The sequence below is a fragment of the Anopheles arabiensis genome, chromosome 2 (genome assembly GCF_016920715.1).
Source record: "Anopheles arabiensis isolate DONGOLA chromosome 2, AaraD3, whole genome shotgun sequence".
NCBI lineage: Eukaryota > Metazoa > Arthropoda > Insecta > Diptera > Culicidae > Anopheles > Anopheles arabiensis.
In genome coordinates, this window is record NC_053517.1 from 49,079,375 (window position 1) to 49,101,139 (window position 21,765).

At 45.8% G+C, this 21,765-nt stretch overlaps 1 protein-coding gene across 1 annotated transcript in view; it reads left to right on the forward strand.

The window, feature by feature from the left end:
* The first annotated feature begins 5,871 nt into the window (after window positions 1–5,871).
* LOC120901539 (collagen alpha chain CG42342-like) overlaps window positions 5,872–21,765 on the forward strand; it is an 84,154-nt gene continuing 68,260 nt past the window's right edge. Inside the window, 1 exon segment of the mRNA XM_040309605.1 lies at window positions 5,872–7,381. Coding sequence (XP_040165539.1) covers window positions 6,691–7,381 — 691 coding nt within the window. The 5' untranslated portion in view covers window positions 5,872–6,690.

Below are 21,765 nucleotides of genomic sequence, written 5' to 3' on the forward strand. Positions count from 1 at the left end.
CTTGGCGGATGTGGTACGGGTCGCTACGGTAATGCCAGTGCCCCCGGGGCGTCGTATGTCACTTTATGCTGCTGGAGACTAACGCAATTATAGGCGCACCGGTAACGAAGAGTTATGGAACAACTGTTTTGTATTAGGCGTGTCTTATATGGTGACAGCGGCGTTTTTTGACTCTCGCTTGGTTTATGCCGGGCATTATAGAAAGTAGATACGCAAACAACGACCAAAATATTTTTTTATAATCTTAAAAGTCTTTGAAGTAGATAAATGTAATTAACGAAAATACTAAAACTTCATTACGAGTTGACGGAAAATAATCATCATTAGGGTTATGTACCGTCGAGTAAATACTAAACTAATGAATTTATTAGTGTATTTTGTTTCAGTGGATGTTGAATACTATGATTATAGTCTAAAGTTTTGGCAGAATTGTGTATTACTTTCATCTTAACCAGTTTTGTTGTATGTATATGTACTTCCTGCGGAAGTATCAGCTCATAGTATTTATTTGCTAATTTGAAATGCATTCTTTCAATACAACAACTATATTAAATTAAATATTGGTAGTCTTTTTACCTTTATTAGAAGGGCAATAAACTATTGTCTTTGTAATTCTTTCACTTCCAAGACCTTTTTTTTGTTTCAAAAAAATCTGTTATAACATTTTTAAGATTTTAGCCATTGTATCAGGCATCTTTCTGTCGCTATTCCTCAGCAGGATTAACAGTTACTTGCTGTTGATCAACACTGCCACAACACTGCGACGTAGGATGAAACGATGAATTATGGCGATGATTCTGAGTCCAATGATAGCAATGAACGGGGTACAGGGAGGCAGCAAAAGAGCGCAAACAGCACCGTAGCTGGGACAGAAGTCAACTCAAGCCTGTGAATAACTTCCAAACCGTTCTAATATCGCCCCGAAACAAGCCGCGGGCCCGCTCACAGTTTGGTGAAAATAAAATTGCGTATTATCACATTCAGGGCAATCGGAAGTACGGCTGGAAGCAACGCACCAAACACTCCCCTGGGCTGTGAAAAGCAATACACAATGTCAGCAGTTTCTTGCCAAGATGGCATGAAAAAGGCACCTCCTTGCAGGAGTACTGTGTTTACCATCGCGTGAATCGCCTCTAACGTGTAGAATGGTTCCGACGGTGCCTCCGGCGCGTGCCTCGTGCGTTCGGATGATGGTGTAGACACCTCCGAACAAAGACGCACCGGTAACGCGCTTGGGTGGTGGCTTATGCGTTTCAGTGCTCAGCACATACGCAGCATGAACGGGAAAGGCTGCCAGCGTCGACTGAAATGAATTATGACGAACGTTTTGAAGGGAACGGGGAAAACGAAAGGAGGTAGACCACCCTTCTTCCCCTGATTGAGCACATATCTGCACTTGATCTTTGTACGGTACAGAATGTTGTTGTTTGGTGTTTGGTGTGATATGTCCTTCCACTCGTTGAATTTGTTGTCGGGGCGCACGCAGGAGGACGAGAGAGAGAGAGAGAGAAAGTAGGCGAGGAAGAACGCGTTGGCCAGTACCGCTGAATAGAGTCTAATTATGCGGGTAGGCTATTTGACGATGTTGGGATTCTTTCGTTCTGCGTCGCACGCTAAAGTGACCATGCCGAATGTGAGCGACTATAATTGAGCCGCTTGTTGGTCGCACCACACAATTGACCGATGGGAAAGCAGGGCGCGGCTTTAACGCAACGCAGGGCGGCGTTGTTTGGAAGGGATTACTCGTATCACCATGTACCCCATCCGCCAGAGGCCGGTTTATGCATGATTTGGGCAGCAGGAGCAGCAGCACATCATCAGCAATCGGAGATAACATCAACCCCTACATCGCCTTGCGGAACAGCCAGAACCAGCTGGTCAAACGACCCTGGCGAGAGGCTACTATAGCGTCATACAATCTCCTTAGTGCGCTCGATGTCGTCGTTAATTTAGTCCACACGATGGCATCAATTGAGAGGGAAGTAACCACTTGACACAGCGAGAGAACCGCACAGAGGGTCTCGTGATTCCAGCGCGGCCACGAGAGATCTCAATGCTCACGGGGAACGACTTGGAGATCTCGCGATCGTACCGAGCTGATCACAACACAGATGCGACACCGCCACTGCCTGCTGGAAGCGTGTGTGAGGGGCAATGTGTTTTGGGAACTATTTGATCTTGAAGGCGGTTGGACACTGGAGTGTGGAAAGTGGCACCGAGCTCAGGGGAAGCGAGTAAGAATTCCGGGTTTGTACTGCGATGCTGGGATTTGGTGCGGCTCGTATGGAAATTGTAAGCGAGAACGCGCAACACGCCTCTTTTGATGGCTATCTGGCGTGGAACAATTTCCTTTTCTTAAATTAATCCAAATAGACTTTGTTGCTCGTACTTAGGGAGATCTATCTATTTCTCGGAACAGTAGATCTGGAGTCTGGTTGAGCATGACTCGCTATGATTCCATCCAAACGTTGCTTTTAAGAGACTATAATTTCAAGTATCGCGGAATTTCTCGGAAACATTTGGTGTGTATCATCGTGGTGAGCTATTTCAATGTTGCTTTTACCATCAAAATATACATTGCGCATACCAACAGGCCCGTTTGCCTGCGAAGAGCACTTTTCGTGTAAATCAATAAAAACATCTATCAATCAATAAAAAATGCATTTGCGGTATCCTTCCAACAACAGTTTTCCTCCATTATAAACTTTCCACCAAAACAGCCGCTATTCATCAACTGCTCGCGCTAGGGCAGGCTCGCCATTCATCGTTAAGCCACAAAAATCCCAATTTTCGCTCGGTCACCCCGGCTATAGCCACTCTGTGTGTGTGTAAAAGAGCAAGGTACAGCAGGACAGAGCACTTTTTATCCTTGATTTTCTGCTGAAACGTTTTGGCCACAAATTTTAACATTCCCTCCTCGGTCCCCTCAGTTTTGATGGCGTCGTTAGATCGGGATCTCGTCGCCGGGCCGGGTCGCGCGTTGATGGCAATAAATATGGCAACGGCAGCAGCAGAAGCCAAACTCAAACATTTTGGTGGCGGCCTTCAGCACTTTTGACCAATGACTGATCATTAAATTCACACCCACTTCCTCCCTGATTGGCAGCTATTGAAAATGTCTCATCAGCGCTTTTTCTCGACCTCGCAACGGTGGGCTAACGCGGGGTGTTGAAATTGGTGGAGTGGTTGATGGAGGGTGCTATAAATTTTCACATAAACCTTGAACTTTGGTGCAAACCCCCGGCGACCCGCGAAGATCTACGACTTGCTGGGTGACATGTTGAAATTCGTTCGTCCTGTCCCACCGATCCGACGGAAGGGGGTTGGTCGATTTGCGTAAGTCAGGAAATTGAAGCGAAATAAGACCGCCACTTTTTGGCATTTTAGGAGGGGACGCGTATTCACCGTCGTACCGGCTCGAACCGTTATTCCGGAGTTGTCTAGTGACTGAGTGAAGAAGGAGTGCAAAATTAAATCATTCATGCTAATCAGTCAATCGTTAATGAATTGATAGCGACAAAGAAATAAACCAAATTGAAACAAAATATGTATCAAAATTTGTTATCAGCTTGGACGTTGGAATGAATATTTGAAATGTTGGATTATCACTATTAAAAAATTTTAAAGTTTTTAACAAAAATAAAACGAAGATTGTGGCATTCAGAATGTTTTCATTTAATTCTTCTACTAAAGCTCAAGGCAGCATTTATTTATTTTACCATACAAATTTGATCCTATTTGTGAATGCTACTCACATATTTGCTCAATATGGTTCGTATCGAGATGCGTCGGAGAGCAGTTCGTAGTTTGCCCACTATAGAACGGTAGCATCATACAACTCTCAACATACACCCTCCCGGTAACGCATTAGGGCTTACTTATGGGTACATAATTAAGCGTAAACGATCCAATTTTATGGACGGCTGTCAACGATAAGGCTGATAAGCGCCCACATTCCGCTCCCATGCTGGCAACTGGCAACCGCACAGGACGATGGCTCAACTCCCATTTCCTTGATTTTCATCTCGAACAATCAGTTCCTTTCAACGCACAAAAGCGCAGTGCTTATGTAGCTATGTACACCAAAGTACCGGGGAGCGAGAAAAAGCGAAAGCGTGAAAGAGCAGAAGAAATTGCATCAAAAAGTCAATGAATCGTACGATACGATGTTGACTGCTTCGACTGTCGCTTCTGCCGTTCCGAGCGATTAAAACATGGCGCTTGTTGCATCTTCTTCCGTTCGAGCTGCTGGAGAGATGTTGAGGCTAATTATGCGCCTCAGTTGCATCTTCTACTCGGCACGGAGAAGACATCAGAGCAGCACAGAAGCTTGAAATGACCCAGCTGCAACCAGATAATTCTATACAACTTAATCAACGCAGTATCTTATGCTGTATGTGTAGTGGTTGGTGGCGTATGTAAGGAATACGTTGTTCAGCTGTGCAATACTCAATTTATACTTTTCTATACAACATTAACACTTGAGTTTTAGCAAACTGCAGTATGTTGCTAATATGTGGTGTCTTTTTTCAATATTCACTACTATTGTACTATTATATGTACTGGAAAATATTGCAAATTCATTAAAGTTGTAAGCAGTATTCAACTTGGTTAGTAAATGTACATAAGTTTCAAAGTGGCAAATTCTTGTTGCAAAACCCATCAAACGAAAATGCACTAAACATCTACACTGCAAACCTTTCGGAGGCACTCACATTCGTTCGGGTCACTCACGCGTCTCGACAGTGCGCGTGAGTGCAGCTTCCGCACGACGATGGGCGAAGATAATTCAAAACGATTGACTTTTGTGTTTGAATTTTTTTTGCGTCCTCTGCGAAAGCAGCTATCCCACTTTTAGCGGATACGAGCAGGACGAGATTTAGCTTACTGCTTCCCTATCGAGATAAGGGTCGACTCGTATGCGTCGCCGGAACAGTCGCAAAAGGAACAGAGAACAAAAACACAGAAAAATGCAAATTGAATGTTGCAGAAACGCGGCGGGCAAGACGCTTCAACGAAGCTAGGGGAACAGCCGAACGTTCGCTGTTTCGAGATCCATCACGAGAGCGAACCATTCCTGTGCCACCGGTCGATCGGAGCCCCTAGAATACAGTGGAATGGGAAGGGCTTGAAAAATTATCAAATTACATGCATCTTTGCACCGCGTACTCACCTTTGGGCTGGCTGGCTGGCTGTCGATCGAACGATCGAAAGGCAAGGTACGCAAGGCTACTTCGAACGCGAAAAGAAAAAAGCGGAGCAACCTGGGTTGAATCGAAACAATCCAAAAGGGCTCTCAGGCACGGGGCTGATATTGATGCTGATGCGGGAAAATCGGCGTGTGTGTGTGTGTCAAAATTAAAATATTACCTTTTTGCTTGTGCGTCTTGCAACACGGACGGCTTTTGCCACGGGGCGATTAGGTAGCAGTAAACGATGAGGCCAAAACGATTGGAGAAACAAATAAAGAAGAATTGATTCCGTAAGACGGGCGTTTTGGAGGGATCCTATCACGTGTGGGGAACACCGTCGATGATTGCATTCCTGCGTCTTCCCGTGGCAAGGACACGGCGCATACAATCTGGCAATCGATGTATCGATTAAAGCGATGCGTTGAAGGTGCTGTGGAAAAAGTGATCTTGTAATGATCTTTGAATGAATGAACAATTACCAACAAAACGACATATTAGGTTCGAGTGAAGCTTCATTTAGTAAGCAGTTATTTCACATAACCTTTATAAATGATGATATGCAGTTTTTTTGTAGTATTTTATTATAAGTAGGAACACAATGCAAAGTGTTAATGAGCGTCGACATTCTAAATTCATTTAAAAAAAATATTACAAATTGCCTTCAAATATCAATAGTTCAAACTAAGAACATTCCATTATTCATTCATTTAAAAACAAATCTTGGCCATAGTGCTCGAATTGCGGCTATAGTCCACAACGGGTCCTCTACCCTCCAAACGAAGCTGTGAGTGCCGTTTTCCCTGTCCTCTTAACGACGAGTGCCCTGTCTGTAAACGGGAATAAGTGTAAACGAAACAACGTGGCTCTCATTCAACTTCTGTCTCATTCTCCCCTTCATCCATGAGGCGACCGGTTCGTTAAAGTTCGTGCCGAGCTGAGTTCCCTTCGCACCACAGCCCAGCTGGATTCAAGCAGGCAATTGCTGTTCGCACGCAAGTTTCGCTCAACGCTTCGAACGAGCAGGGTGTGCGTGCATCATCGAACCGTCGCGGGAACCACCTTTTTCGTAGTGATTTCGCGCCCACGAAACATTGTCGCGATCGCAGTGCCGTGCGCTGAAAGTGCAGCAAACGTTCGACCGAACGAGTGGTTTGTCGAGCGGAAAAAGAGAAGTGGCTCGGCTAATTGAGAAGTGGCGGGCCTACAAGAGTTTGGTGTGAATAATTTGTCCCACATTAGAAGATTACACCTGCCCGGGGAAAGGGGAAGTGGCACAAAACCGACGCGTCGACCGGCCAATGAAGGCCCGATAATGGAAATGGTTCTTGTGTGCGGTGCCGGTGATTCTGTGGTGCGTTCCGTGTCGAGCATTTCGGCCGCGCTGTTTGATTTTCCCGGCGTTTAGTGTGCGACCGTGCAGGAGCAGGTGTGCTTTTGTCGGTGCGCTGGGAGTGCGTGCGTGAGTGTGAGTGTGTGTTTGTTTGTGCCTCGATGCAAGATGGCAACATTCGGCGCAGTGAACGCATCGAAGCGCAATCCGGCCGATCCGGAACCGCATCATCAACAGCATCAGCAACAGCAACAACGCCAAGCGGCAACGGGTGAAGTGCGAAGTGGTGGGATGGAACCGATGGGGTTGGGGGTGGGATCGGGCCGTGTGCCCCAGGCAGAGGAAAACGCCAAAAAGTGCAATGCCAAAGTGAGCGGTGCGTCGTTGGGCCGAAGAAAAGGCAGCGGCAGCGGGCTCGAGGGCGGCCGCAACGCCAAACCGTCCCACGGGGAGGCCCACGCGCCATCGGCCCACTCGCTGATCAACTACCTGTTCTATCTCATGTGCATCACGGCGCTCGGGGCTACCGTGTACTCCAACCTGCGCCAATCATACGTAGAGGATAAATTAAGTAGTCTAGTTAGTTTCGAAGAACGGCTCAGCCTGCTCGAGGCGCAGATGAGCGATGTATATAGGAGGATCACACTGCGCCGGATGGACGGGTCGGGGGCGGTGGTCACCGACGATACCGACCAGGCCAGCGACCAGGAGGAAAGCATGTCCGAGGTGGTGCGGAAGATTTCGCATCAAATCGCCGAGCTGCCGCGGATGCGACGTGACCTGTCCGCGCTCAAGGTGTCCCGCAAGGATCGACAGGCCGCGATTCAGCAGATCGGCACTGAGTGCATGTGTCCACCAGGTAGGTGCTAAACCCTTTCCCCCTTTAAGCAAACCGAACTGAGCATCGCACAATCAATCTGGAGCTGTATTGAATACTTAAAAAGGCGAGAGTTTTCCATTCGCAATCCAGGACAGTCTTAATCTCTTTAAACCACGGCAAGATAAAATAAATCAACTACCAAATTAGATTCATTCCGGGAAATTAAGTGCTTCTGGCCGAAGTCGATTGTTATCCGGGGGCGGTCGACTTTCTGCTGCAGAACAAAAGGATTGTGAGTCGGTGCTTTGGTGAGCCGCCTCGAGATGGAACCAATTGCCGGCACAAATCCAGCAAGCTGATAGCGTGTGTCTTGTCGGGTTGCGTTGCGACGTTGGCCAAGCGGACAGAGGAGTGTGCTAGACAATAGGAAGATTGGAAGAATTTCTAAGCCACCGTGCTTGCTTTGTGCACTATCGTATGGTGAAGCTGGCTGGGTGGGTGGGTTATGTTGGTTTATCCTGCTCTCTGATGCTTAGCTTGTATGAAGTGATTTTATCTCCAGATAACATCGGTTAAAGAAGCGCCGGAAATACTACGGTGGCCAGCAGAGGCAAACCCGCCCCGACACAAAAGACACTGTGTTCTGTAGTGGTACACCAGCTTGTTTATTGTGTCCTCCTGCTCGGAAGATCTACAGCACAAAAGGAGGCAAGGATACGGTCCAGCAGAACGAAACTTCCGAAGCGGACACACATTGGACTATTAGAATTAATCACACTTATTAGCGCACCGAAACGGGCGCAGTGGTAAGGGCTTGGCAATCGAACAGAAACCAAACCGATTATCGCGTGTGAATGGGTGGGGGATGGGGCGTGAGTGTCGGGAGGAAAGTGTCCATTTTGGGATCGGACACGACTGTCATCGACAGCCGGCTGTGTTCGATATCGTTTGCTTCGGGGCACTCCATTACGAGCAAGACAGTGTCGGTGGAGGAGGAAAATTGATTTTTCCTCAAACAAAGCGGAATCGTCCTGCAGCCGGACGGCTGAACCATCGTCATGCCGGGTTTTATCTGCTTTTGTTTCTTGCTCTCGGCTCTATTTCTTCCTGCTGTGCTTTTTTCCCCCGCAGCTATCGCCAAAGAACATGCTTACAATCGAGTGTTACAATTCTAATAAATCAAATTATCCGGAAACGATCGGAGACCGGTCGCAGGATGTACACAAACACATACACCCACACACACACCCTCACACATATATTCACAAAGGGTGACGTTCGTCCGACAATGTCCTTCCGTACCGACAAATAAACACACATTGTCACCCACACTCACAACAAAACACACAATAAATTTCTTCCCCCGGGGTTTTCTTTTGGGGCGCGCTGTGCAGGATGTCCGGAATCGGTTCGCAGCCGCTCGGAAGCCACAGTAGCAACAGCACTACCCATACCCACCCACCACCAGACGAAATCAGAAGCTACAGCAGACTTTTGCTCCCGTTCCGTTTGGCTGTTGCGTTTTGGCGGTTTGGTTCTCGCACGATCTCCCGTGACATGCGCCGATTTTGTGGCGACGATAGAGAGTGGAAGAGGGAAAACACTGCTCCAGCATGCCTGGGTAGGAGAGGAGGCAAAATAAGCACTCAATCTTCTAATCCAATAAAACCGACGACAGACGTGGCACGATTGCACTGTTACAGGGCACAGGCAGGCACCTCGGCACAGTGCTTAGAGCGTAGAGCACCACCTTGCTGGGTGGATTTTGGCCGAGCCTGTTGTGCGTTGTCAAACACGGGCGAGGTCATAAGACGTGAATTACGGACGCCGAAGGCAAAGAACGGAAAAATATTAACACGCGAACGTGCTGGTAACGTGCACATCGCCTGGCAACGCCGAAGAGAAAGGCTGTGCGTCCTCGACCCGCTGCACGGACCCGGAGGAATTGGCAACGGAAGTTGTAATGAACGATTAAACGATTGGCAATTTTGGGGGGGGGGGGGTGTGCACGCATGTCACAGATGCGGAGGGAGAGTGTGAAGCCAGGTTGAGAAGATAATTCGACATGACTGTGAAATGGGCATTTGGTCGTACCGGTGCGAGCGGGAACAAGCGGTTTCCTGTGTCGGATCGTAGACCTGTAGCTTTCGTTTTGCTGGGCAGACAGAAGAGCTGAGAAAGCTGTTATGTTTTGTTCAATATTTAATATCGTAAATTAAATGCGTTTTTTGTCTCTGTTAACGTTTAACGCAGCATTTGGTTAGCATAAAATAACCGTTCAAGATAAACCTAAGAGCTCATGAGCCGTTCCACGACTGTTAAGCGATTTTACAAACGTTGCGGCTTAATTCTGCCTCGGAGGCTTTAACTTCTTTTTTGTTTTCGTATTTTGTTTTCCCTTTAACATAAAATAATATCTATAATAAAATCTAAAATAATAAAAATAAATTTTTAATTTGAGCAATAGCTTTATACACTTTTATCATAGCTTAATTAAATTTTTTGAACTTTATAATGTCAATGTTAATAATATTTAAATAAATAATGTTTACCTACCGGAAAAATAAGGTTGATTCGATAAAAATGTATCAATCCTCTGAAAACTCTACATGGCCTTGAACGAACATATTCTTTGTTGCCGAAAGAACTGCTGTTGACAATGTTTAAGTGTCAAAATATGTAAATTTCACGAAGTAATTTTCCATTTTTATTATTTCTCAAAGCACTCTAAGCACACATGTACAATCTAATGAAAGCAATAATAATTTAATATAATCTGCAGCTTTCGAAACGATTAGATCAGCAATTTTGACATCGACATCTTACTCAGGTCGCTTTTAATACGCAACGCAAACATCACCCAGCAGCACCACCATCTGGAGAAACGTTCAATACTCTCCCTAGCCCGTGCAAGGAACGTGCCCCGTGAAGAGTGCCGTGCGTGTTCGGGGCGGGCCCAGATAAATCACAAGCAATTAATCAACGATAGCACGGCGAGCTGGCCGGCAGCACAACTTTATCTAAACACCAGCATCACGTGCGGTCGCAAGCCCTTTCGGTCACGGATGCGTGTTTACGCTTAGATTTCTGCACCAAAGGACCAGATAATTTCCCGGGTGGTTGTTTTTGCTTCTGCTTCTTTTCATCTGCATGGCGTTCGGTATTTGCCGCCCTTCTGACCGCACTGTAATTCGTGCTCGAACCAAAAACTGAACGGTACCGATGTCGGTCCTTAGAGATTGTCTATAGGTGTTGGTGATTGAGTTGGTTTTATTTTTTGATGCTGCGTGCTTTATGTATTTTCGGCCCAGACGGTGTGTTAGTTACTGTCGTAATTCATCGCCAGGAGTCTCTTCAGGCATCAGGACGAGGCATGCTAGTTTTGGGCACCGCAAACGGCGAATCAGGCGTTAACGGCCACGTTACGCCACGTTTTTACCGGAGTTGCTGGTACTGTTGTTGTTGTCGGGATTTTTCGCACATTGATTGTTAACTTTTCCGTCTATTTGTCGGCCATTTTGGTGTGTTCCTTTTTTATTCTCGCTCTAACGATGTCTGGTCCAGTTGGTACAGCCACACAGTTTGCGCCAGCAGTTATACGGGTGAAACTGTTCCGCAGCGAAGAAACGGTACATTTTCGTGCCCGGGCATGTGCTCAAAAGGGTGGTCTACTTCCGTCTGCAAACCACGATTGCCTATGGCGAATGTGGAACATGGAGCTGGTTTGGTTGATGCGTTTTTGTTGTAGTGTGAATTTGTGATCGAATAAAAAAACCACCGGTCTTCGTTTACGACACCCATGAGCCACGGGTTGTGTAGCGCAGCACCGACAAAGCGTTAGCAAATGATTGGAACTGAGGTATTGGAAGGAATGAGTTTTAGTGGATACTACATTGCCCGATCCGACAGTGAATCAAAAGCACCGGAATAAAAACCAAACAACAACCAACCGGCACCGGGAAAGTGGAAACATTTTGTTCCTACTACATACGATGTGTGATAGCAACAAAATGAACGCCCTTGCAGAAGGGTCGTGATAAGGAAATCGAAGGGGAATCACGAAACAAATACACTTTACGAGACGAAAGCTTAGATGTTTTGGAAAAATGGACAAATTGGATGTTGGAAACGTTGAACACTACGGGAAGGACACCATAGTTAAATGATTGATCCACCGATTCGGTTATCTTTTGGCAGTGTGGGATATGTCGTTTCTGGGAGTACAGAACAAGACACCGCGACAGATAACATTGTTGAAGGGGAAACGGGGAACAAATAGCGAACGATATCATTGGCTTCACTTAATTATTATCACCGTTTTAATTATTGCCATTCGGGGAAGATAGCTGTGGGGCAATTTATGTGTAGTTTCAACATACATGCGTTGGAATTAATAGTTGTGCTGCCAACATGATAAGCGTGACGGTTGTATGCATAATAAAATATGCTCTCAGTACAGTTTGATGTACTGTCAATCTGTTTAATCTGGTCGATTGACTTAAATGATTTATGCATTCGGCTGACCAACCCACTAAAACTATTTGGACGGGATCCTGTCGTATGTGTGTTTTGCATACTCCCCAAGAGAAGTTGATTTGAAGCTCGTTAAGAATCCAATTTGACTTGAACAAAATCCTGCAACAGCTGATAGTTCTATACTCATTACAATCACCACCAAAGTATATTTCGCCATTTAAAGGTAAAAGTCATCCTATGTGGTACTATGTTGGTTAAGGCCTACTTTAATTTGATTTACAAGCTATACCGTACATACATTCTGAGGCAAAATTTTGAGTAAGCTGTTTACCACAACATACCACTACAAGTAAATCCCAAATATCCCTACGTTACCCCACGCTCATCACGGTAAGCAATGGTCTAAAGGCACTGGCCTAACACCGGCAGCAATGCAACCGTGTATGGTAAATGATCCATGGGCAGTAGCCAGCACGATGTTTGTTTTTTATTTGACCGGATTTGCTGTTTTACATACATGGCACTCCCATGCTGCTACTACCGTAAAGGGTTAGTCCCTGGATGGCAATGGACGGACTGTAGATGTTTTTCCCAGAATTCGGCAAGCGAAAGCGAATTTGCCGTTCGTTTTTATTAGCTTCTATTTCAGTATCCGCTCCGGCTGTACCGAGCTGGACAATTCAATTTACGCGTACCGGCCCCGGCCCGATGGGATGTCGGCACCGTGGTGTTTGACGTTGGCTCCCGCGCGAATGCCAAACGAGACTCAATGATGTAAACGATGACTGTTCCGCGACCATCGACTCGATGTCAGTTGGTAGGTGGTGTCTAAAATGCAAATGATGGGAGAGGAACGGTGAGGCTTGGAGTTTATTAACGGCAACAACACAACAGCAGACAAAAATCCTATACTTTATGAACTGTCGAAACCAGGTTACCGCGCTGGTTTCAAAAGGACTTCCTGTGGAAGTATAAACGAGCTTTGACCAAAAGCTAGTTGGTTGATAATGCGAGACCTTTCCAGCCTTCGATGTGCTTGAGGATTGTTTCTAGGTTGTACAGTTTTTTTTGTCGTGCGATGTCCTGAACATAACAGCTCATCTATCTTGCATTCGTAGAGGTTCAAGTAAAAACAATACCAGTGTCTGCCCTAAATCTCTTTAGAGGATTGGGTGAAAACCCTCAGCAAACGACAACATGGTTAAAGGAAACTCGAAAACGAGAAAAACGATGACGAACTAGACCCAGCGGGTGTACACAGGACGCAACAAAAAAATCCCCACAAAAGCATTGTCATCGAGTTTCCAAACAAATCTTCTTGGAACCCGAAAGGAAATCCACCATTACATCTTCAGATTGGAGGGAGGTGATTTCGCGTACCGCTGGGAAAATTCCACAGCCAATGGAAACGGTGCATTGAACTGAGTGTCTATGGTTTTTGCTTCATTTTGACTTCAGCAGGACATCCTTCACGAATGAAATTAAACGAACTCTTGTTCATTGCATCCATCTTCAGGGATTTTTTTTTCAGTTTTACGTGCTTGTCGCCTCTTGAATTTAGAGCGTATCCAGCCGGACATGACAATGTCGATGTAAAAGATGTCAAAAACACTTTTAGCGGTAGCGTGACATTTGTACTTTTACACAAAGAAATCTAGTTCAGAAAGAAAAATAACAATTAAAGGATTTATTTTGAAAACATAAACCACGGCTGTCTGCTCAACAGATCCTTCCCAATCGGTCTTACAGTAGGCCTACCACATTTACCTTCGTTCTTCCCTCTTTCACACCATATAGCTTCCCTTTCGACGTCGAGGCCTGTACACATTCATTACAGCTTTGCATTTCAACGAGATGATCCGCATCCGTCCCCCTCGGGCCCTCTTGGATCCAGATCTTGCAACGCTTGGTTGCCGTGTCTCTAGTCCGGAGAATAATTTATGACGGTTTAATGAGTGTCATAACGTATTTTATCGCTTCGTAGTGTATTTCTGTGCACGATAAAGCTATTTATATGAGCGCCCGGTTCACAAGAAGTTGCACAGGAGTGACAACTACGTCTCTTAGTTGTCACTCCCTCCGACTCCACACCGCTACGCTGGACCACTGGCAAAAGGCGCATGTGTTATTAGCCGTAATTAAACGTTTATTTTATTTTCGTGCCCACAGTGCTTCCCCCGGCATCAACGGAAGGCGTTTGATTGCGTTGCGTTACGGTCGTACGAAAAGAAATGCGTGTTGCGTGTTCCGCTGTGCAGTTTCGGGGCAACACTCCTTCCAGGGTACGACACTGCAGCACGAAATCCTGCTGATTGCTGCGCAAAAATGTGGCTCAAGTCAGCAAATGTGAGCTAAGTGGCAGCCATTTTGTGTGTTGTGTGCGTGTGTGCGCCCGGCTTTGCGTTCGTCTTTTTCCTGTTGTTGATGAGTTTCGGAGTGTTTGGATGCGAGAGTTTTGTTCCTTTCGCTGCTTGTCGCATTCACGAACGTCTCCATCATGTGCCGGTCGACTCGTCTTCCAACAGCTCACACGCCGCTCAAATGGTGCGGTAGAACCAGTTTTGGAACAGCCGCGAGACAACCGGGTGAAGAAAATTGCTTCCCGTGTGTGTGTGTGTATATCTGTATACCCTGGTGTCAAAACAAATCTGAGTGTCGGTGCGAAGAATTAAGAAATCACACATCACACAGCTCGGTCTGGAAAGGAACGCTATGAGATCGGATCTGGAGGACACCGCGGCGATACCCAAACTAACGGCGGGTGGTGTTGATGAAGGTGATGATGATGATGATGCTGATGGTGATCTTGTTGTTGCGCTCTGTGTGCTGACGAAGGAAGTTGGATGGAAGTCCGTACACGTAGCATCGTATGCGTTAATGTAATAGCCGTCGGAAAGTGTTGTTTTGACGTGAGCTGGATTTGACCCTCAGATTGGATATGAACATACAGCCGCACGTCCTTTCGCTTTACGGTTGAGCCCGGTGCCGGTAGCGGGCGAGTGCTGCCAGTAAATGATCACATCATTTTCCCCGCAGCTACAATGAAACGTCAAGCGGATTTTGGTTGGTACACGTTGACGGAGCATTGTTGGAGCAATGTTCACCCACGAGCGATGCGACTAAAATCCTGACTTTACTGCCAGGTGTAGGATGTGGTTTTTGGGGACGCAGCCAGATTGAGTGAACAGTAGCGCAGAATTTGCACATTTGGTGGGCAGATCCTAGACATTATTGGACGGTTCTTCATTTCGTAACACAGTTGCGCGAGGATAAACTACGGCGGGAAGTATTAACGGGATGACATCAGTGAAGCCGTTTGACGTACATTTAGGCGCTTACGACGTACGACGCTCACATGGTTTGGAAATGATTATTTATCACACGTTTGGAGTAGATAATGTGAAAGCTATTTTTACATTTGCAAACTGGATTGAGAAGTGGGTTGTGTAGTGGATATAAGTCATGATTTATCGGAGACAAGAGCTCCAACCATCAATTCAAGAGCTGCAAAGCGGCTGCGAAACTGCGTATCCTCGACATGTACTCGATGATATGCTTGTTATAAGATAGGCTGTATCCAACGCTCTACATATTTTGAACTTGGAAGAAAGAAGAAGCAAGTAAACGTAGTTGGCAAACTGGAAATATAACCCCGAGTTATAGGTTGTCTGTGAAATTGTTGTATAACTGAGACGAAGATTTCGATGTATCTAAACTAGTACAGAATTAAAATTTGACTTGGAAGTTTTGAGCTAGATTAAAGCTAGTTTAAAGACAATACGGATGTTGAAAAAATTATCAATAACATCAAAATAAAACAAATTTAAGCAAATGATCATTAATCCACGAAAACGTTTCATTTTTCAACACGTTTGTTTATTTTTGGAATGACTTAGCATAGGTAATACAACGGATCAAGACAAATACTTCCCACTATATTGAAAAAGGTCGATCTATGCAATCTGTCGGGCAAGAGGAATATCTTTTTTTCCTTTTTTACGTTAAAAAAAAACAAAAGCTTCGTTGTATCACATTTATCACCAGCATGGATGGGATACCATAGTAAAAAAACGTAAAGCATCGATCGATTCCATGCTCATCATTTATCATCACTCAAACATATCCCACAGCGCGGGAAGATTGTGGCATCTCCTCCACCGGTTATCTTTTAGCTTACGATAAGGAAACCGCCAAAGAAAATGAATCTTTTAGCCAGCACTCCTTAGCACAAGCCAGAACGGCCCAAAACGTGGGCGACAACTCGTCCTCCATCTACTGCACGGGTAAGATAAACAACTCCCGTGCAAAGGATCGAGATACGCTGTGGGTGGAATATTTTCCCGGCTCGAGGTAAATACTCGCTTCTGACCAACCGTCCCATTTTCCAACTCGGACCCGTAATGTGTGTATGTGTTTGCCGGCTGTCGCAGCGATTTGATCTGGCCATAGTTTTTTTTTTGTTGCCGAAAGTATTGCAGATGTTTCTGTCCATACCGTCCGCTTTCCTTTCAACCGAAACCGCAAAGTGGCACTGTACCAACATGCCACGATTTGGAGGGTTGCTTGTCCGAAGGATAAAATAAACATTGCCCTGCTGCAAACATACACGCACACAAAAGCACATTCCAAACACACTGAAACCATCAAGAATCGAGGCGGCTTTTGAATATTTCTTTCCGGTGCGAAAAGAAATGAAAGCTGCTACGCTGCGTCAAATGCCACCGAAAAACCTCGCCTCTCTGCTCGAATATGACAGACTTCATTTCCATTCGCATTCTGAGTGGTTTTACCCACGGAACGGAAAGCAAAGGGGCAGGAGAGCGCTCAGAAAGGGACAGGAACCACAGTATGGAGCACGATGGAAGTAATATGTTTATTCAGTTACGGCTTTCTTTCTATTTTTGACGCTCCTTGCCTCACACTCTCTCTGTCTCTTTCTTGGTGTTGGTGGAGAGTCCCATGTGACAAACTCAAGGGTTCGGTAACACAAAAGCGACCTCCGGCCACCCTTGAAATGTCAAAAAGGGCAGGGTGCCGTTTCTTGGTACTCCCGAAAAATCCCTTCTCCCCTTTATCACTTCCTTCTACGGATGCTGCTCCCCACCAACAAAGATACAGAAAGCTCAGAACGGCATCCCCAATGGCTTCGGGAGTTTGGAAACTGAACGAATAAAAAGTGGAACTGAAAATACAGTCACGCAACCCGGTCCACACACTACCTTCAAGCAGCACGTTTGTTTGACATAAATTTATCTATAAACATGAGGAATGTAAATACGGGACGGGGGCATTGGGCTTCGGTCAGGAGCCCACCTTTGGCGGGCGAGCGAAGGTTCCGAAGTAACGCGCAAGGTGCTACGCGGGCTATGCTACCGAGCATAACAAAAGTACCTCCGGGGGCAACCCAGCACTCGGCACGTACGTGCACTGCCCTGGCATGTGCATGCACTTACTCATTTTTCACTGAATTCACGTGTGTGTTTATATGTGTGAGTGTGTGTGGTACTACCGCTGCTGCTGCTATGTGGCCACTTTTCTTCATCCCGGCTTGGTGGGTACCGAACGCTTCCTGTGTGGTCTCTCGACGGTAGATGTAGCGGCAAGTGCATGAGAGTTTGTGTGTATGCATCCGTATCATGATTCGTAAGCCACTTCGAATACGTTCGTTTTGTGCTTCGCTTTGAAAAGTCGGTAACGGCACATTAGGAAAAGTCATAGAACAAAGCATAAGCTACAGCGTGCGCGTGTGTGTTTGTGTGTGTGTGTGTGTGTGTGTTAGGAGTTCATATTCTTCCTGCCGGCATTACTAGCAATTTGTTACGGCAGTCTGTACGCGGTCGGGAGGGCTGAAGGTGGGACACCTTTAGCACAAGCGAAGCTACGAGGCGCGCTTCGGCGGTTCGGTTTCGCAGTTTCGGTGTGTGCCGTTTTCCAAACGCGCGTGCGGTGGGCGGAAAACGGGAAAAATTTAATAAATGGAGCATCTGCACCGAAACCGACAGGTTTGGCCCCGAAGGATTGTACACCGGGTCTGCCTTCAGAGCGTGCAGATCGCGCACGGTTTCCACCAGACGTTGCGTGGGCTAGGAGCTGGTGTAAGGCAGCCGACAACTACGTGAAAAAAAGTAAAAAAAGAAACAAGAAGGATGAATACAAATTATAGTACTTTGTACAGTCCTTGTGTATCAGCGCCACACGTGTGGGTGTGTGGGTGCTGATGCTTTTTTCCTTTGCGGCGTTTTTCTTTCCTACCCGCAGCTGTATTTTGCCAATATGTGCAACATTTCATCCCACAAAACGAAAACGGAGCGGTTGCTTTTGACGAATGAAAGTTTTGTTTTGATCAAACAGGCATTTTCATCAAATTATGCTCGTTAATGCTCGTTGCTGTTGTATCTGTTTATCGGATGAACTTTATACCCTCCCTCGCAGTGGCTCTCTGCCAGTGACTCAAAAAAAAAATAACTTGTAACGGTGTGTTACAATGCTGTTTTTGTTAGGTTCCCTTTAAGCAATTTTCCAATTTGTGATGGTTTGCTAGATCGAATTGGCCTAATGCTGCAAAAATGCAAAACATTTGGTAGGCGAAATCGCAAAAAGGAAACCACTTGGTGGAATTAATGTGTCCCTAGCGTGTCGTATAATTTATCCTCGCCTCTCACAAATTAAAGAAACCTGCAAGAAGTAATTGTTCATTGGGTTGTTGCAATAAAAGTGAAAGACGCGAGCAACACGGAGCGCCTGTCCGTGGGCGTTTTCTTTCGCCCGGTTACAGACGGATTTCGTTCCATCGAACGGACGCGCAAGCATACAACCTCTTGCCAGCATTTCCATCCTGTCCATCGATTGGATCTTTGGCCCGCCCTGTCTAATTGGGGCGCAATGTTTTGATGTTTCGTTTCAGCAATGCAGTCGGCGTCGCGCCGAGGAAAAGGAATCGTCCCGTTCCCCTCGAACAAGCAGGCAGCAATTCTTACCCGCTCCCGCCTAATGCCATTCGAGACGCTAGATGATATCGCTTTATCGTTCGGTTTTCTACAGCTTCCCCAGCCACTCGACCGAATGCCGGTAACGGTTGAAATGAAGTGGAATTGAAATGCAAAGCCACACGGCAACCTGCCACCCGGTTCGCTTTGTGTTCGGCGGTCCTGTGGGTGTGTTTCGTCCATTTTTCGAATTCGACAACATCGTTCTTACTGGCCCCTCTGCCCGTTTCACCCCTGCCCGACCAGAGAAATGTTTCCTCCAGCTCGACATTGTTGCTCTCGGTGCGCCCTTGCGCGTCACGATAATGGAATTTCAATTTCCTAGCAAAATGAGCTCCGCACAGAAGTAGGAATGTCTGGCGTCCGTTTGATCCTATGGCAACCTGTTTTCATTATTGATATAACAAAAAATAGGCAAATGCTGCTGCTTCGGCTGCTGCTGTTGTCGCTACTCTCGGTGCGCTTCTGTGTGTTCGATGAGGCCAATCTAATCCCGATGGTGAAGGGCACCACGGTGTGGCGTTGGAATTTTCTTCTCGAGCAAGCTGTCCAGCCCAACCTCACTCTCCTTGCCGAACGAAACTTCAAAAGCTGTCGAAGCTACTCCGACTGCTCGAAACGATCGGTTTCTTCCGTAGAATCGTTGGCAACGGCTGAACAAAGACACGCCTGTCAAATGGTTCGAATGTTTTATCTACGTCTTCGGCTAGATTAGGTCGCCGACTTCATCACTCGTTGCTCGTTCCGCTACAGCTCAAAGTAGCTTATCTATCATAATCCGAACTTTTCTCGCCCCACGCTCTCCGGGTCGAGAAATAACTCGCCACCCGCTATCGGCTGATTATTTTCTCATTTGCATTAATTTCTTCAATATGCGCGCTTCAAAAGCGCACACCATTTCGGAATTGAAAGGAGGGAAACAAAGACCAGACCATCGGTACGCTGTGCAACCGATTGACGTTCTAAGCCGCTTTCGCTGAGTGTCAGAGCATTAGCCCTTTTCAGCGACGTTCGATATGGAAATGAATAGTAAGCTGGACGCAATAGCTTCAATCCGAACACTGGACGGGGCTGCAGAAACAGGCATCAGAGACACTGTCGAACTGTGGCCAGCAGAAAAGCTGCTTTTGCAACCTCGAAGGGAAGCTAAAGTTGCAAGACTTTTGCGGTACTTTGGCTCAAGTCTCGCCAAACGAGCACTCGATAATACATCGAGGACGAGGACTGCTGGGAAACCGATGGAAACGTTGGCTTTTCTCGGATTGTTTTGCTACCCTCGTCCCGACGGGCCGCTGGATGGCGATTCTTTGCAAAGTGTCATCTCGGTAACAGCTGGTGGCTAGGCGAGCGGTTGGTGGACCTACATCGGTAGGACATGCTGTGCACAAAAAGCACCTACCGAACGTCCTTTGAGCGCTCCTGCACGCTCGGAGACTTTCTTTCTTCATCGGCGGTCTGTGGCAAATGTCAAGTTCGCGAGCTGGAAGGTGACAAACCCCTGGGACGCAGACGTGGTCGGCGGTAACAACAACAAACGAGGGCAGTATTTCTTGGCCACCGTTCGGGGTCGATTGTGTGTTAAATCTTTGTCCGAGACTTTGTTTGGCAAGATGGGAAAAAGTTTAGCAACTTCTCTCGGAGCTAGAACGCGCACACCCGCGTGTGACCGATGCTGCTGAAGAGCGGGGACAGTTTTTGTTAGACACCAAGTTGTTGGACAGGCGTTGTAGTTGGGTGTGCGGGAAAGTGGGCAGAAGGTAACCGTTATTGCATCTGGTGCGATCACATACAATCGATTCCCAAGCGTACACACACAATGTCGGTCAGAGTTTGGAAAAGTTTTTTGTGGAAGAAAATGCACCAGGTACCGTGTACGGTATAATTTAAGGTTCCCCACAGTGGGCGTAGAATGTGATCACTGTTTGGGTGAAAATAAAGTGTGCTAAATCTTGTTGTTTTTTCAGAACTATTTTCGATTTTGAGATCTTGTGTTAAGAATGCAAAAATAAATATTAGGGTAGACTACATTTCAAGAAATGGCATAGACCTAGGCCACAGTAATTTGAGTTTTGACAATAACTCCAAGTTCCATATGTATGGTGACTCTCCGACAACAGTTATAGTAATAGTTTAATCATCTATTGTGTTATTCATAAAAAAAAAAACAATAAAACCTGATGCATAAATATTCCAAATAATAAAATAAAAAGGATTTGCAGCTAATTGTAACATGATTTATGAAATAATTTACCATTGAATGTTTCATTCTAGTTATTTAATTCGATGAAACGTGTATGTCCTTCGAGGCGGGGTCATTAAATCATGAGAAATAAACGAAATAAATAGTCGTATATGATATGATCGAATATGAGATAAAATACTAAATGATACAAGTTATTAAAGATCCATTTAGAAATACCATTGAAACGGAGGATACTGTTGGAGAAAAAAAAACAATCAAAGCTTATCATTTTGCCTAATTTTTAATTAAAGCAATTGTGCCAAATTTTTACGTTGATTTCTTTGCAGAACATCTGTGCTGCATAACCACGCCAACTTTTTTCAGAACATCTTGATGAAATCTGTTTCTGGATTGGAGTTGGTCAATAAACACAATACCTTTCCAATCAGTTAAATGAATTTGTCTGTAACAGATTATGACCGTGTGTAGATGTTTGTAGAACAATATGTGTCGTAATTATTATTTTTTCTGTTATCACTATATTTACCTACCGAAGAAGCATTACCCAATTTAAGTGCTTGCATCTTTAATGTTCTGCCTCATTCCCACTGTGCACACCACGCCAATAGCAGGCAATTGAGCAATTCATAACGCACTCCGTGCGCTGATTCCACCCTAATGAGGGTATTAAACTTTCGATCGTCCATCCACCCGGCCAGGACAATTTTCTTCCGCGTTGCGCAATAACGAACGCAAAGCCTAACCATCCTTGGCTTGTC